The sequence below is a fragment of the Kickxella alabastrina genome (genome assembly GCF_025024165.1).
Source record: "Kickxella alabastrina strain RSA 675 chromosome Unknown BX661scaffold_36, whole genome shotgun sequence".
In the NCBI taxonomy this organism is placed as follows: Eukaryota; Fungi; Kickxellomycota; class Kickxellomycetes; order Kickxellales; family Kickxellaceae; genus Kickxella; species Kickxella alabastrina.
The window spans coordinates 6,077-23,455 of NW_026251507.1; the positions used below are offsets into that span (position 1 = coordinate 6,077).

General features: G+C 49.2%; 5 protein-coding genes across 5 annotated transcripts; 2 read left to right on the plus strand and 3 right to left on the minus strand.

Moving 5' to 3' along the window:
* Nucleotides 1-3,068: 3,068 nt before the first annotated feature.
* BX661DRAFT_189114 (cytochrome P450) lies at nucleotides 3,069-4,669 on the minus strand. The gene has a single exon (XM_051537529.1). It carries the CDS (start codon nucleotides 4,637-4,639, stop codon nucleotides 3,101-3,103), a length of 1,539 nt encoding a protein of 512 aa, XP_051388718.1. The 5' UTR covers nucleotides 4,640-4,669; the 3' UTR covers nucleotides 3,069-3,100.
* Nucleotides 4,670-6,754: 2,085 nt separating this feature from the next.
* On the minus strand, nucleotides 6,755-9,579 carry BX661DRAFT_189116 (uncharacterized protein). The gene has a single exon (XM_051537530.1). The coding sequence runs from the start codon at nucleotides 9,414-9,416 to the stop codon at nucleotides 6,792-6,794; it is 2,625 nt and encodes an 874-aa protein (XP_051388719.1). The 5' UTR covers nucleotides 9,417-9,579; the 3' UTR covers nucleotides 6,755-6,791.
* A 562-nt stretch (nucleotides 9,580-10,141) lies between these two features.
* BX661DRAFT_134922 (camp-regulated phosphoprotein/endosulfine conserved region-domain-containing protein) lies at nucleotides 10,142-10,633 on the plus strand (the record flags this gene model as incomplete). Its single annotated transcript, XM_051532645.1, has 3 exons — nucleotides 10,142-10,177; nucleotides 10,283-10,366; nucleotides 10,469-10,633. Coding segments are annotated over 3 exons (285 nt in total), but the record flags the coding sequence as incomplete, so codon positions are not given.
* A 541-nt stretch (nucleotides 10,634-11,174) lies between these two features.
* On the minus strand, nucleotides 11,175-13,124 carry BX661DRAFT_146695 (uncharacterized protein; the record flags this gene model as incomplete). The annotated part of the gene is made up of 2 exons (XM_051533187.1): nucleotides 11,175-12,491; nucleotides 12,597-13,124. The coding sequence occupies 2 exons, from the start codon at nucleotides 13,122-13,124 to the stop codon at nucleotides 11,175-11,177; spliced, it is 1,845 nt and encodes a 614-aa protein (XP_051388721.1).
* A 329-nt stretch (nucleotides 13,125-13,453) lies between these two features.
* Nucleotides 13,454-15,381, plus strand: BX661DRAFT_189121 (uncharacterized protein). Its single transcript, XM_051537531.1, has one exon. It carries the CDS (start codon nucleotides 13,511-13,513, stop codon nucleotides 15,263-15,265), a length of 1,755 nt encoding a protein of 584 aa, XP_051388722.1. The 5' UTR covers nucleotides 13,454-13,510; the 3' UTR covers nucleotides 15,266-15,381.
* The last annotated feature ends 1,998 nt before the right edge of the window (nucleotides 15,382-17,379 follow it).

A 17,379-nucleotide genomic window follows, 5' to 3' on the forward strand; every position in this document is an offset into this window, starting at 1 on the left:
CTGTATGTAGAGGCAAGCCTGGAGTTCTACGAAAACAGGGATTTTCCAGCCGATATCATTGGGAGGTTGGGCGAGCGGATCATGATGACATGGGATGTCCAACCCCTGCGTCAATTTGTCCCGGTTGCCTTTGTGCACGGCATGGCGGTCGACATTCTCCTGTTTACGCGAGACGGCTATGTTTGCGTACCATGCGGCACAGTTTTTGGCAGCGCCTACGAAGAGATCTCAAATGACTGGAGTCAGCGCCTTGGCTTGATTAATTTTTGGTACATCATGATGCAACCCGCACACAAGTTTGGCCACATTGTCAACATGGCTAGCCAGCCGCGGTACCTGGAGTTTAGCATCGGCACTATGCAAGCAGCTAAGGTCACAGCAATTAGTGAGCGCACGACATCTGCCGTCGATATCAGCAGTGGTGTGCAGCCGACCATTGGTATGCGTCCACGCGGGCCGTACACGATCAAGGTGCTGTTTGGCATTAAAAAAAAGCCTGCCACTCTCAAGCTTTGCTGGACTCCAGTTGATAGTGTGCCCGAGGGGGTTTTCTACGACATACTCGCGGAGAGTGGCGTGCCGGGTATTCCAGAAGTGCTTGGGAGTGGTGTCCTTGTCGGAAACTTTTTGGGCTACCGTTTCGAGTTCCTTGTCCTGAAGGACATTGGTGAGTCGATTGGTGCGCGTTTCCAGTCGCTTGCCAACCAGCCATATGATTGCAATAGGCTGTGCGGGCTTATGAGGGATGAGATTGTTCAGGTCCTCGGATGCCTTGTTAAGGCTAAGGAAGCAGGCGTCCTCCACCGCAACCTCACGCCGGACAACATATCCAAGCGCAATACAATGGCATTTATCTCTGACTGGGGCTGCGCAAAGCTCGGCCCAAACGTGTGCCCCAGGGTCAAAGCCAGAGTGTCAAGGAAGTGGGGTCTTAATATTGACAATCTGTCGCACGCCAGCAGAAACCGCTACATGGCCGAGAGCATGCCCTGCTTTGCCAGCATCCGCATGCTGAGGGGGCATTTGGATCACACCATTTTAGACGATGCTGAGTCGCTTCTATATGTCATGACTGCTGCCTTCTCGGCTCTCGACACGGGCAGAATTGACATGAACACATTTGCATTCCAAAACGTGCACAGGAGCGCCCTGGCTATACTCAAGGCCGGCGCAATATCCAATGCCATCGAGCTCCCACTTTGCTTTGGCGTCTCTGAGATCAACACAATCCGAGCTTTCAGTATTCTTAACCCACTGCATCGGCTTCTGTTCTATCATGACAACAACTACATCGGAAACATGCTTTTAAGCACTGGGACAGACATGCGCACAGTCAGCGACGAGCAGATATGTGGTGTTTACGAGTGGTGTGATTACAGGGAGAACGGCTGCTACGCTGCGGACTTGCCTAAGGAGCCATCCGATAGCGCCAATTATTCGATTGCATGCTCCTCGCTGCCCCCGGAAGCGTTGGCTTTTTTTGATGCTTTGGGTAATATGGCACCCACCTCATCCCCGCAGCCTCAAACCTCCGTTTTCTCCCCTCCAGCTGGCAATTGGCTCAAAACCTCGCCGGTCCCGCAGCCGTCGACATCAACGTCGTATGGTAGTTCGAATGGCGCGGCTTCTGCCTCAGCTATGCAGTCAAAGCCCGCTGTTTCTTTCATTTCGGTTAGCAATTGGTCCAATGCCTTGCCGGCCCAGCAGCCGTCGACGTCAACGCTGGCGCTGCATAATGGTTTGAATGGCGCGGCTCCCGTCTCATCCCCGCAGCCTCAACCCTTTGTCTTTTCCCCTCCAATTGGAAAGTGGGCCAATGCCTCGCCGGCCCCGCAGCCGTCGACATCAACCTCGCATGGTAGTTTGAATGGCGCAGTTTCTCCCTCAGCTTTGCAAGCAAAGCCTGCTGTTGCTTTTATTCCGGTCGGAAATTTGCTGAGTAGCTGGGCCAGTCTGCCGCCGGCGCAATCAGACAACGGTCCGCATGTTTCTACTCCAACTGCGAATTTGCCTCAGCAGCTGTCTTTGGATCTAGTTGACAATTCATCGACAACTCTGTCTCAAGACCCGCTGCCATTGCCTTCAAACGATAATCCAGATGATTCAACTCTAGCTCTGCCCCCGCCTTTGTCAGCTGTTCATGGTATCACAAACTCATCTAACGACGCACCGCATCTTCTGCCATTGGATAAGAATAGAGCATACTATCCGATTCCAACTGACTCGACCCCAGCCCCAGCCCCAGCCCCAGCCCCAGCTCCAGCTCCAGCTTCAGTTCTAGATCCAGTTTCAAATACAGATCCAACTTCAGCTCTATCTCCGCTGTTTTTCGATAACACTCCCACTTTGTACGACACGCATCAGGCCCCGCAGGGTGCTGACAATGCTAGTAATTCTCTGACAGGCGCAGCGGAATTGCTCCAGCCATCACCGGTGCCGACAGTTCAAGAGACAGGCGACGCGTCTCTGCCGAAAACCCAGAGCTCAGAGAAAACCTCACCGGCGCCGCAGACCACAGACCGCGCAAGTGCAAATCCGGACACCGGCTTGGACTGCTCTGGTGGGTCGGCACACACTTCAGACAACAATACGAGCTCCAGTACTAAGACCAATGCGCCAAGCGAGCCTAGTAGGGGAACCAAGCGCAAGCGCCAGCTAGAATGCAGCGAGTCCGAAGACAACGACGACGACTACGGTTGCACAAAGCTTGTGATGTTTAGGCCGCGCAAGATTATTAGGATATTCTAGTTTAACGGCAGCGGGAAAGCCATTTTACTTTAAGAAAACCGGGACGCCGGCGGTTGTAAATTTGGCATTGAACCATGCCGAGTTTGTTATCATTTTTGTTTCCAATAACCGCCGAACCTAGTTTTTTTGTAACAACGTTCTTTATTTTAATATTAAATTCAAAATATACTTTATTCTGTTCACTTCGCTGATGCATTGGATTCAAAGTAAAGCGTGTATTGTCAAACCAGCATGGCTTGTTTTACAGGCAAAATTAACGCATTCATAAAATGGCAATACGAGTTAATAGATATGATCAAATAAGTGCGCCGTATTGTAAATACTAGAGACCAATAATATTTATAAATTAATATCAATATTCAGCGTGCGTAATGCGCACACGGCAGTTGACCAACGGATTGATTGGTCCACATGTATTATAAGCAAGCCCGGGAATCTCTACAGGAATGCCATTCTTAATCCTGTGCGGGCCGTACGGAGCGTCTTCGGGCAATTCAAAGTTGTATTTGCGCAGCAGATTAGCCAGCACCGTGTAGATCTCAATCAATGCAAGATTACGGCCTATACATGCACGCACTCCGGCACTAAAGGCCAGCAGCTCACTTGATTTTGCCTCTCCGTTGGCGCCCATGAACCTCTCTGGATCAAAACCATCCGGATTAGCCCACACAGTTGGGTTGCGGTGGCTGGCAGCAAAGGATATGCATATGTGCGCGCCTGGCGGGACTCTATACTGGCCACAGAGAGTGGTACCCTCGGGAGGCACGCTGCGTGGAAAATATCCAGGCGCTGCAGAGTTTAAGCGCATCGATTCGTGAAGTACAGCTGTGAGGTAGGGCAGTTGTGCCTTGGCCTCATCGTATCGAATGGGGTTGGTTTTATCTGGAAAGGCGCGGCGGATGTCTTGACGGAGGCGGCGTTGCACTGGAGGGTGATGAAGAATGTACATCATGGTCCACGAAAGAGTGTTGGCAGTAGTTTCCGTGCCTGCGCTTAACATTAACATAATTTCAGCTGATTGTTGGGAATGGCTTAATGTCTGGCCGGTCTTGGGGTCCTTGGCGTCGATGATCTTCTGCAGAATATCAGCGTGAGCTACTTGTGCGTTCGTGTTGCTGATATCTTGCTTGCGTCGCGCAACCGCCGCTTGAGACATGGCAATAAGGCTGTTTCTTGCGGCAAACAAGTCTTTGAATAGCCAAGTAAACCGTTTGAAAACAGGAAAAATAGTGACAACAGCACTAAGGGTAATTATTTTTTTTATGTTGTTGGTTACAGTTGTGTCATTTCCCCTGAGCATGTCAAAGCTCTTTCCGTACCCGAGCATTCCGATAACGTCAAAAGCTATGCCGTTAAATCCATAAAAGTAATTGACGTCTGCGCCCTTTTTGATTTCGGCATCCCAGCATTCAATTAGAGATATCACGCCATGTTCCAGGATGGCATCCTCCAAAGTACGCATATGGGTCATTGAGTATGTGTTGCCCATCTGGCGCCTCCTGGTCTTGTTGAGCTCTGGATCCGTGATTGAAAACATTGTTTGAACGGGGAGCACACCAGTATTGTAGGCTTCTCCTTTACGGAAAGAGTGCGTAGCCAGAACACGGCGGAGCTCGGAACCATTGGCCAACGACACCTGGTCATGGCCAACGCGCACTGTATCGCCATATTTAGCGTGCAAAGAAATGGTATACTTGTGGTATTGGCCGCGGGCTGTGTGGTAGTACAGGGGCAGGTTGGAGATGGAGTTTAGGAGGGGGCCGGGTATTTTGGAGAGCGGGGTAAAATATGCTCGCTTAAAGATGGTACCAACAACTAAGAGGGATAGCAGCGTCGAAACGAGCAGTAGCAGTGTGCTTGACAAATCAAAACTGTAAATGGTATTTAGCATGGCAAATAATTTTGTAGTGTGAAATAAAAAATGAAACGGCAGAAAATAAGGAATTGACTAGCTGGTGCTTGCCTTTTAGACATTTTAAACGACAATAGTATAATATTTCAATTTGCGTCTGTTTGACATCAGTTAATTGTTTTTATGCAAATGTGACAGCCGACCAACTTTAAATGCTGCATGTGTGCACAAATAGATAGGTGAACAAAGGTTTTTTGTATTGCTTCTGCTGAGATGTTTGTGGAAAGCAGTGTGAATAAGGCAATTTTATTGATGGCGTATTTACAGTGAAAAATATCGTGGGAACGTGACTTACTCCACTTGCCATTGTGCCACACTTGCATCCCCAATTTGCAGTATTGCAAGAAAGGCTACCATGCGCTTGTGTTTTTGTTATCATTTCAATTCACCAATGTTTTCTTAAATTAAACATTCCAACGATTAAAATTGCAGCCAAATGAGCAAATGTAATATTTTTCAGGTGGTGCTGCCAGCCATGCGTTGTTTTTGTAGTTCCTCTCCCCCAAAGATATTTACATTTTCTAAAAACACACATCAAATGCTCAATATGATATGGCTAGGCGTCAGCAAGACACATAGTGGGGAGCAGGCCAGCAACAATGGCAAATATCCCAAGCAAGAAAACCAATGGTTGCTCAAAAAGTTTAATATGATTTCGTTTCCGATGACTGCTCAAATTGTTTTCAGGGCATAAATCTCGAATAAATAGACAATTGATAGACAACAAAACAGCTTTGGTGATGATGAAATTGATTATATTACCAGCGTGGGATCAATGAGAATTTGAAAAATGTCCACCCAATGATTCATTCCTAAGAAATTAAAAAAATGGTAAACAATTAAAACTAATGGTGTTATCTAAAATGTATTCTGCCCGTTGCAGACCATCGCAGCCTTCTGATTATTGAGCGGCGAGCTCAATACGTTTGTCGCACAGAACAACATCGCCAAGCACAGCTTTGAAGGCGGGCTCGGCAGTTATGGTCGTAAAGTAGCGGGTGAGGTCGGGGTACTTATCGCGGTCCTCGCTGGTCAAATACAGCTGGAATGGATAGAGCAAGTCGCAGGCAACAACGACATCGGCAATGGTCAGGCGCTCGCCAACAACGAAAGTGCGGTTGGTGAGCTGGGTGTTTAGGACATCAATAAAGCGGAAAAACTGCTCTTCAACCTGCTGGTGAGCGGGCTTGAAAAACTTGGCATGTCCCATTAGGGGTGCCAATGTACCTATGAGGGCGGGCACAAAATCAGCCTCTGCAAAGAGGATAAACTGGAGAATCTCAGCAGTCTCCTCGGCGGTCTGGCCAAGCAGAGTAGACTCACTGCCAGCCTTTGCAGCAATGTAGTAGGCAATAGCGCTTGAGTCACTCACACTGAAGCCGTCAGCGCCCTCGAAAACAGGAACCTTGCCGGCGGGGTACTTGGCCAAGTACTCGGGAGTCTTGTTGTCAACGCCCATCTGGAAATCGGGGGTGGTGTCAAGCTCAAGCCCGGTAATGGCAGCAACAATGCGGGCCTTGAAGTTGCGAGGGTTAGGCATGGGGCCGATGAGAGTGCCGAGAGGAGCCATTTTGAGTGTATGTGTAGGTTCAAGTGTAAGTTCAAGTGGGAGGCTAGTTGTTTTTTGTATGGATGATATTGATTGGACAAAGTTGTGATGAGAAAAAAAAGCGAGAAGATATGGTGAGAAGTAATGGAGTATTTATACCAAAATTCATAAATTTACATTAATGCCATTTTGCCACGCGCTCCCTTCGCTCATCCCCCCTATACATGCCAAGATCTGCTTGCGCACATTCGGGGGACAACAACATGCATTAGTAATGTCGAAAATTGGTATTGAGCAGAGCATAATAGAACAAAATCAAACATTTGTATTTGTAATCCTTTATATATATCACAAAGCGCAGTGATTATTTTTCCGCACGACCTACGTAAATACTTAAATGCGGACTTTTAATCGGAATTGCTGATTTGTATATGGAAATCCCATTTGATTGATGCAACCAACGTATAATTTCAGATTGGTTGGTAACGGTCCGCATATCTTTTGCAAACAGTTGCAGCTATTATTCTCGCACATCAAACACCCAGGTCGCATATGTGTATATATTATTTGAATAAATAAAATTTAATTGTGCTGCAGGCGAGACAGATTGTTCATCGACTCGGTGACTTTCACGTACTCGGCCAAATGCGCAGCCATAGCCGCGTTCTTCCCGCGCAGCTCCTCACCCACAGCACGCTCAGCCAAAGCTTGCATCTCCAAAATGTGTAAGCGGGCCACAGCATCCCCTAGCGCGCGCTCCAAACCGCCGACGTTTTCCCTCAGCGCCGCAACCTCCCTTGCCTTTTCCTCGGCCGTCTCAAGCAGCCCTCGAGTCTCAACACACTCGCGCTTCCACTCAGATGCATCTGACTCAGTATTTTGCAGCCGAGCAGACAGCTCCATGAGTTCCTGCTTTGCTTGCTCCTGGAGATAGCTGGCTGATGCCATTTTTTGCTGCAACTCGGTTATTTCTTCTTCGGTCTCTTCGCGGGCCTCTTGCTCGCTCAAAAGCAGGGCCGTGTAATCAGACTGCAGCTGGTGGGCGGCTACGGCATGTCTGTGGCGCAGAGCCTGTGTCGCCGCGATTCCAAGTTGCAGAGCATCCAATCCACCCAAAAGGCTGCGACGCGCCTGGTCAACAACGCTGTAAACATTAGGTGCCATGGGATCGAGAGAGACCACTCTGGCGGCAATCTCGGCTTCGCTAATGCGCAGCCACTGCTTTAGCACAACGCTCTGAAGAACATCGGCGGTGTTGTCCGGAAATTCGTCCACATCAGCAACTGGCTCTGGAAGATTAGCTGCACGCATGGCATCAATGCCAATGACCATGGGCACCAACGTCGTCGCAGGCGGCTGCGGAGAGGCAGTACCCGACGACGAGTGGGTAGACGCAGCAGGCGTGGCAACATTAGGCACAACGACGGCTGCAGGAATGCTAAGCTTGCTGTTTGCTGCCACAGATATATCGTCAGATACAGAGGCATTCATAATATCCCGGTGGATTGCCTGGCTGAGTATCTCCTGTGGGCACTCTGTCACAGTGCGACACACCTCGGCAGCCCACTTGCCAGCATCCGCCTCGTTCAGCCACGGCACCCAGAATGCCTCAAACTGGGGCGACACTCGGGCCAGCTCTATGGCCAATTCCAGCACCGGCCTTACAGTCCAGTAGTGCATGCCCAGCAGATTCTTGATTGTCGCCACATCCTCTTCGCCCTGAGTGCGCCGGAAGCCAATCGATCTGGATTCCAATACCTGCGCTATGGCCTGCATGAGCTCCCTCACGTTGCCGCTTCCGCTCCCTTGCGCCTCACAACTCAAGCGCAGTGCATTCGCAAGAAACTCAATTACACCCTGCCTCTGCCTCACAGTGCTTTGCACGAGCCATCCGCCGCCGCTCTCGTCGCTGGATACCCTGGGCCATGTTTTCTGTTGTCCTCCCGCTGATTCTGCCAAGCCAAAGTGCGGCTGCGTGTACGGGATGTCCTCGATGCCTGACCCCACAATATCAAACACCTCAGCGACAATTGACCCCGCGAAATCATCGCTCCTGTCCGTGCACATCGCCACAACCAGTGGCGACGACCCGCCCTCCCTGACAACATGGTTGATTATACTCACCAGCGGATGGATGTACCGGCGGTCAATGCGCGCCACCCCCACAAGGTGGTCCAGCGCCCTGGCCATCTCCGTCATCTCAAAGAACCTGCGTCTATCAGCTGCACCCTGACTCTGCGCAACACACGCTATAATCCCACTGGCAGCTTCCAGCACCAAAAAGTCCTCCTGCTTGTCGCTGCCGTTGCAGTTCTGACACAGGTCAGAGACGAGTAGGACAGTGCGGGCCAGGTGCGCCTCGTCAAAGAGCTTTCCACGCAAACTGTCGCCCAAAATGCTTAGCGCAGCCGGCCTTCCGCTTACCACGGGGGTGAGAAGGAGTCGGGCAAGCACGTGTAGTGCGGGGGCGGATACTGCCGGATGCGGATCACTCAATAGCTTGATAACGTGCCGTGCCATTCGCCGCAGCGAATCAACGGATGACATGACCCGAAGGGCATACGCACTATAGTCTTCGAGCAGCTGGGCTAGCAAGCAGAGCAGCTGGGAGCTTCGCAACGCCTGCCCTTGAATGGCATTATCCGCCAGCTCAACTATGGCCCCACACACCACTGCTAGAAGGCTGTCAAGCCACGGGCCCTCGCGCATCCCCGTTGCCCTGAGCAACTGGCGCAATGCTTCCGTCTCCTTGCTTTCCCCAACCCTGGTTGCCAAAACTTGGCCTACTATTCTTCCCAGGCGTGTGCATATTCCTTCACTGTCGCTCAGCTGATCCACGCAGTCTGCGAGCACCCATGCAGCTGCTGCTTCCGCTTCCACTGTCATCGGCGCCTCTTCCTGCATTGCTATTTCGGAAAGCTTTTGCAAAAGCCCCTTTTGTGAACTCAGTATGCTGCTAGTCTCATGTGAGCCTTTGTTTGTGGATTGAGCGTGCAGGAAACTGAGAACATCGAGGTAGGCTGTGTCGAAGAGGCGGAGGCTGCCTCGGATGTCGGAGGACTCTGTGTAGAGCTTACATACTTGCTCGACAGCGTCGTGCTCTGAGGACAGCACTATGCTTAGTTGTGAGAGCGGGTCGTCCATGGCCGGAGTCAACGACGACGGTGGCAGTGGTGGTGTTGCTATTGTTGTTTGGGTATAATCCATATGAGAAAAATAATAAATAATAGTGCAAAAAATGGATGCGTTTGCAGTGTGAGAATGTCTTGCAATGTGTAAATAAAAAAGGAATAAAAAAGGAATAAAATGAAACTTTGACAATGTGCCTTCACCGTAATTTTTTTTACAAGAAACAAATACTCGAGAACAAAGAGCGGCCCGAGTTCACACCAGTCAATTGGTCTTTAATGTCAACAAAACCCCGAAAGGTCAATAATTTTTCACTGTAGAAAAGAATGGCTCGTTATAAAAAACATGACTGCAGCTCGAGCCGAAGTCATCAATTGAGAGATCACGAGATGTTTTAAAACTCAGAGTGGGGGAGAAGATTTGAAACAAACACTTTGCCCAAATTGAGCGGCGTGATCAGCACCATGTTTTTTTGGCCAGTGTTTGCAGCACCTAATCCCGGCCAAATAAAAAACCAATTTTACTACTTTTTTTTGTCCTCTATTTTTCATAACTAAAAAAATGTAAAAAGTCTGGGTTTTTATTCTTTTTTTTATCAAGTGAATTACAGAGTTCAATTGCACACGACCGCTTTTATAACTTTTACTTTTTTATTTATATATACTTTCAAACCACACCACCCCCTATTTTTACTGGCTTTCTTGCTTTTACCTTGTTTGTTTTCGAGAAGAGTACTGGGCGCATCTATCCATTTCAACAAACTGCAATTCGATTCAGCACTGTCAACTTAAAATACATCAGCAATGCTTCCGGCAAGACAGCAGAAAGTGGACCTCAGCGTATGTTTCTTCTTCCTTTTCTATCATTACAGGCTTGAGTACGAAATAAGGGCGCGTCATATTTTTTTGTTACTAACTGATTTTTATCCGTCTTTGTATATGTAGAAGCTCACGCCAGAGGAGCAAACGCAGTTTAAAAAATACGGCAAGCTGCCGATGAACAAGAATGTTCTGACGCAAAAGATTAAAGTAAGCACAAAGTACATACACACACAAACCAGTGCCTATCCACCCTCTCCCAAATGACAAAAAAACTAACGGTATACCAAAAAAAATTCACATTGACAATAGGAGCGCAAGTACTTTGACAGCGGCGACTACGCAATGTCCAAGGCCGGAAAGACAGACGAACAAGTGGGTGACGAGCACCCTTCGGTTGACACCATCCCGCACTCTCAGACGCCGATCAACCCAGGCACTCTTGCGAGTTCGCCCACCACAGAGACCGGCGGAGCCATCCCGGTTTCCGGTGGTGCCTCTGGAGTCATCCCCTCGTGTTCGATGGTACACCCGACGGCGTTCTCGCCGCCCAAGGAGTACAGCATGGGTGCTCCGGCTCTGTCCCCTGTGGTCGAAGACTCAGTGGCCGGTGATTGCAAGGCTCAGCCGTTGAGTGCTCAGAACCCGCTGTTGCGGGATCCCATCGGTGCCGCTGCTGCTGGCCCGGAGGCCGGTGGTCCTCCTATGCCGCGCTTTGTTCGTCGCGCTTCCAATCTTACCAGTGGCGCTCAGATCCGCATCAAGGACCAAGGAAACGGCCTTTAAAATAGACTACGGAACTGAAAGACGAACTTCTACTTAGCAGAGGGATGGTTTTTTATTCTTTTCGAACATGTTTTCTCTCTTTTTTCCATTTTATAATCTCCATATATTCTCTCCTTTGAATCATTTGCCATGTGTCGTGCTGTGTCGTGCCGTGCTCTTGTAAAGTGCAAAACAATAATAATTTTATAATATTGCAAATATCAGACTGAAATCAAACAGTCGTTATTTTTGCTCACAGCGCATCGAAATTGATGGAATGCAGTGCGCGCTGCTTTTCGCGCTGGTCGGCCTTGCGCTCCATAGCGCCCAGCGCAAACACAGTGATGGCCAGCAAGCCCATAGACGACAGCAGCGTGGCCAAAATATACGGCGTCGACTCGGACCTATTCATATACAGCTCCAGTCTCCACTCGGATGTGGTGTTGACCGGGAAAACAATAACCTGCGAATTGGGAATTAACCCTTCAAACGACCTCTCATGCACGCCCAGCTGGCTCGACGATCCGACAGAAAAGTCTTCAATGTAGTTGTTTGTCCGCCCAATCCCAATAATAGTGTAGGGTGTAAACAGCGCGCGGTACGCCGACTGCGGCGCCTGAACCGACTGCGCCACGTGCTTTTCCCCAGAATCGCTGACAACAAGGTACTTGAAGGTTGCGCCGGGCAGGAAGCCGGAGTATGAGCGCACGTGCTTCTCGTTGGTCGGGCATGCCAGCGCCTTGATGAAAAACGCATCGGTGAAAAAGTTGTTGTAGATGGCAGACACCCGCCTGCTACCTGCCGAGTCGAGGTAGTGCACGAGCAGGTCAGCTGTGCCGCTGCCGTCGATATCAAAGAAGGCCACATCCTGCGGCCGCCCCAGCGTCTCCAAAACAGACACGCCCTCTTTGATTGCCACAAACGACCGGTAGTCCAGCTGGGCGCCACCTGAGATCTTGCAGTCAGGGCAAAGCTCCGAGCGCAGCATCCGCACGTGCGACTCATCTTTGCCCTTGTGCGTGACAAATGCCATGTCTGGATATCCGTCCAGATCAACGTCCGTCAAGCGCACGGCCGGCGGCACCGTCACGGAAGTCTGGAAGTCCGCCAGCGAATCCGAAAGGGTCTCCCCCGGCCACATCTTTTCAATATCAACGACCTGCGCGTCCTTCAGTGAAAAGGAAAATGCATCGTCGGCTTCGCAGATGCGGCTAAACTTGCGGCAGCCCTCCTGCTTGCGCGACCCGACGCACAACGGCCGCCGCTCATTGTAAACAATGTATATCTGCGACTTGCCCACTATTGGGATGACCATGTCCATGCTGCCATCAGAGTTCATGTCGGCAAAGGAGACAGGCCCAGCGTTTGACGGCAGTTTTCCAGTCTGCGAGTACTCGAAGCCCGTCTTGGAGTTTGTCCAGATTTGGTACTCTTCGTTTCCGTGACACACGAGGAATAGGTCCGGGAGGCAATCACCGTTTAGATCCACAAAGGCGCTTGAGTGTGGGCTGGCAGGTCTGCACATGGCCACGGTCAAGTTTCCCACGCCAAACTTGCGCAGCTCAAACAGCTCTGCATCATCGCGTTTCACCAGGGTGCTATCTCTGGTGCTGACTACATTGCTGCTTGCCGTCGTCTTTGCCGCCGGCGGCTTGGATGAGGGATCGGCGTCTACATGCAACCACACCCGTACACCCGAATCCGAATCGTCCTTGTGATCCCATGCCGCGCCCAGCAGATCCACCCTTCCGCTGCCGCTCCAGTCAAACGCAAAAGGAAGCGCACCATTTGCCGATGGCAGCTGTCCGCCATCACTAAACCCGTTCACCCCATCGCCCAAATAGCACCGCATAACAACCTCGTCACTCCCCTTGCTCTGTCCCTGCACAATAACATCCAATTTGCCGTCCATGTTAAAGTCACCCACTATCACATTGCTCAAAATGACCCCAGGCACCGTAATGTCAGCCGAGTCGAGGTGCGCAAATTGCTTGAGGTCGTTTTCCCACACCCAAAGCTGAATGGTTCTTTGGTCTGGAGATATTACAAACAGGTCGCTGTGTTGGTTGGAATTGAAATCTCCAAAGGCTGCGGGCGTACCGCGCAGACCATCTAGCCCAATTCCAACCTCGTAAAGCTGATTGAGCTTGAACCGGAATTTGCTGCCCGAGAGTGCGAGACAAGGCTGCACCGACGACAGCATTCCCACCCAGACAAATGCTGTGTATAGTTTCATTTTTAATATATGAAAAGTAAAAAATAGGGTGATTGCAATAGCAATTAATAAAAAAAGTACAATTTGAAGTGACAGAACAGAAAAATGCAGTCTGGATCTTCAAGCCTGAAAAACGCAATTTTGCATTTCCAATCCTTGGGCATGGATTTAAAAAAATGACTGGAGAAAAATTGGATTCGAGTGATAGATGATGATGTCAGAGCCATTTAAAAATCAAAGGTGGCCTGGGGAATCAAAAGTTTCGAATTTTAAAGCTCGACTCATCCCTGTTGCTTTATTCAGCAATATTCATTAATTTTTTGAATTAAATCGTCTCTATTCTTGAGCCATATATATTTTTTAACCATTTGATAATGCTGCAAGTACAGAGCACTCTGCCTGCAAATGCGCTCACACGCATATTCGAGTACCTCTTCTGGCAGGGCGCTCCTGGCCACAACACGCTTAGCTCCTTGCCCACAGGCCATCTCTCTATCGTTGCCAGCCTACAAGTCAGCCATGCTTGGCGCAAACGTGCAGCCCGGTTTTTTTACGGCACCGCAGCCATCATCATCAATGATGATGACAATGATGACCCTCAAATAATGGAACATCACAAAAACAGCTCAGACTCGTTTATTCACTGTGTGCGTACAAATATTCAGCTGATTCTAGAGAGCGGCTACGCGCCCAAAACCTTTCGTCTCCTGGTATGCATGCGCGCACCTTCGAATGCCACGAGCATATTCAGAGCACTTGAGTACAGCCAGTTTGTGGGCTTTGAATGGCCATCTATCCACACCTTGTATTACTACGACCCACATTTGCCCAAGAGCCCCAATAAATGGAGCGAGCTGGAGCATGATCAAGCTATAATCCAAATCAGCCATGTGTTGACTCGGAGCATGCCCATACTACGGAACATTTGTGCGTTGTCAGCGATGCACGATAGCTTTGGGCTGTTTGTACTTGAGGATCTGGTTTCTGTCAGACAACACCAACTTCAGAAACTCGAGGCACTGGCCATATCAACTCAGATGCTTCTCTTTGTTCCAAAAATACAGGAACTGCCGATGGACCTGACACATCTTACCATACGCGCACCTCAAAGCCGCACTGTTCTACAAGTGCCATTGACCATGGCCAAGTCGCTCAAATGGCTGGACATTGGCCCTATTGCCGCCGACTCTATCTGGTCATCATTTTTTAGCGGCTCCGAGGATGTATTCGAGAGCCTTTATCATTTGCGACTTGAATTTGGCCAGAGTCCTAGACACAAGCAAGGCCGGCTAAGGCATCAACACACAGAGTCTGGCATCATTGAATCGGTTGTAGGCAATATTTACCCGCTTTTTCCCAAGCTCCATTCATTGGATGTAAGTACCTACCCACACAATGTTGCACGCTTTTTGGAAAACTTTCCGCGTGCACAGCTCCGCCAGCTTTCTATCGACAAGTGCCCGGGGACATGCGACCAGCTGTCGCTTGAGCCCTTCACAGGGCTTGTATTCTGCCGCATTGACATTGCTAAAAAAGGCTTGACAGGCGAAGTAGACAAGCATTCGGCCGAGCACTGGGTTTGTAATACAATGTCGCTGAAGCTTCCACGCCTTGCTTCACTCACAGTTACCACGCCAACAACCGATTTCGATATGGAAATCGGAGTACCCTCAGGATCAACGCTCACTTCACTGAGATACCTCACCTTGGACATTGGCCTGCGCCTGGATGAGCTGGAGGAGCTTCTTATCAGCTTGCCTCTTCTCACACACCTCTGGGTAACTGTTGCAGAAGTGCCAACCAAGGCGCATGAGTACTTGAGCCGCAAGACAAGACATAAAAAATACCCACATGGGGGAGACAAAATGTTTAGCAAACACAGGGTGATTAGTACCAGCTTGGAGTTTTTGTTGGTGAGGATGTCCAAGTCGCTAATTTCCGGTCGTCGCCGAAACAGGGCATTGGCCAAAACTGCGTGGTTGATGGCGAGGATTCCTTCGATTTTGCGTTTTGCCATACATCCCGAGCTAGAGCACGAGATGCAAGAGTGCGTCAAGCAGGCAGCGGCTGATGCTACGGGTCCACTGGATACAGGACATTTAGCAAAATTGCAAATTGTTTTTATATAGACTATTAGTAGGACATGTGCGAGATTAGTGAATAATAAAATTTAAACAATAAAATTTTATTTATTCAAATTATATATACACATATGCGACCTGGGTGTTTGATGTGCGAGAATAATAGCTGCAACTGTTTGCAAAAGATATGCGGACCGTTACCAACCAATCTGAAATTATACGTTGGTTGCATTAATCAAATGGGATTTCCATATACAAATCAGCAATTCCGATTAAAAGTCCGCATTTAAGTATTTACGTAGGTCGTGCGGAAAAATAATCACTGCGCTTTGTGATATATATAAAGGATTACAAATACAAATGTTTGATTTTGTTCTATTATGCTCTGCTCAATACCAATTTTCGACATTACTAATGCATGTTGTTGTCCCCCGAATGTGCGCAAGCAGATCTTGGCATGTATAGGGGGGATGAGCGAAGGGAGCGCGTGGCAAAATGGCATTAATGTAAATTTATGAATTTTGGTATAAATACTCCATTACTTCTCACCATATCTTCTCGCTTTTTTTTCTCATCACAACTTTGTCCAATCAATATCATCCATACAAAAAACAACTAGCCTCCCACTTGAACTTACACTTGAACCTACACATACACTCAAAATGGCTCCTCTCGGCACTCTCATCGGCCCCATGCCTAACCCTCGCAACTTCAAGGCCCGCATTGTTGCTGCCATTACCGGGCTTGAGCTTGACACCACCCCCGATTTCCAGATGGGCGTTGACAACAAGACTCCCGAGTACTTGGCCAAGTACCCCGCCGGCAAGGTTCCTGTTTTCGAGGGCGCTGACGGCTTCAGTGTGAGTGACTCAAGCGCTATTGCCTACTACATTGCTGCAAAGGCTGGCAGTGAGTCTACTCTGCTTGGCCAGACCGCCGAGGAGACTGCTGAGATTCTCCAGTTTATCCTCTTTGCAGAGGCTGATTTTGTGCCCGCCCTCATAGGTACATTGGCACCCCTAATGGGACATGCCAAGTTTTTCAAGCCCGCTCACCAGCAGGTTGAAGAGCAGTTTTTCCGCTTTATTGATGTCCTAAACACCCAGCTCACCAACCGCACTTTCGTTGTTGGCGAGCGCCTGACCATTGCCGATGTCGTTGTTGCCTGCGACTTGCTCTATCCATTCCAGCTGTATTTGACCAGCGAGGACCGCGATAAGTACCCCGACCTCACCCGCTACTTTACGACCATAACTGCCGAGCCCGCCTTCAAAGCTGTGCTCGGCGATGTTGTATATTGCGAGAAGCGCATTGAGCTTGCCGCTCCCGCCAAAAAAGAAAAGGCCGAGAAGAAGCCCGCTGCCGAGAAGCTCAAGAAGGCTGAAAAGCCCGTCGTGGACGACGACGAGGAGGTCGAGGTTGCCGCCCCCAAGCCCAAGAGCAAGCTCGATCTGCTGCCTAAACCCAACATGATTCTCGACGACTGGAAGCGCTTCTACTCAAACAACGAAACCAAGCCCACCGCCATGAACTGGCTCTGGGAGCACTTTGATGCTGAGGGTTACTCTTTCTGGAAGGTCGAGTACAAGTACAATGATGAGCTGACCAAGCTGTTCATGACCAACAATCTCATCAGCGGATTCTTTAACCGCCTCGAGCACGCTCGCAAATACGCTTTTGGTAACCTGCTCACTCTGGGTAAGGATGATGACAACATGATCTGGGGCTACTTTATTGTCCGCGGCCTGGAGGTCCCTGAGGAGGTCACCGACGCTGCTGATTATAAGTCCTACAACTGGACCGCTGCCGACCACAACGACTCCAAGACCCGTGCTGAGATTGAGGACTGCTTTGCCTGGGAGGGTCCTTCCCTGCCCCGCGAGTGCTACGATGGCAAGACCTACAAGTAAACATTTAATTGCTTGTTCAAGTAATTGTTTTCTATATATTGGTAGTGAATACCACTCATGGTATACACATCATTATATGCCTTTTCACAAGTTTATAGAACGCTCAAAATTTAAAGGTGTACTAATGTGCATGTTGGATGTCAAAAATGTAAAATGTAAAATGGATAATAAAATTAACTAATTTAAAATTAGCATGTTCAGCATTTAAATAAACGTTCTTAGGTTGGCAGTAACTAATAAAACATTGTGATA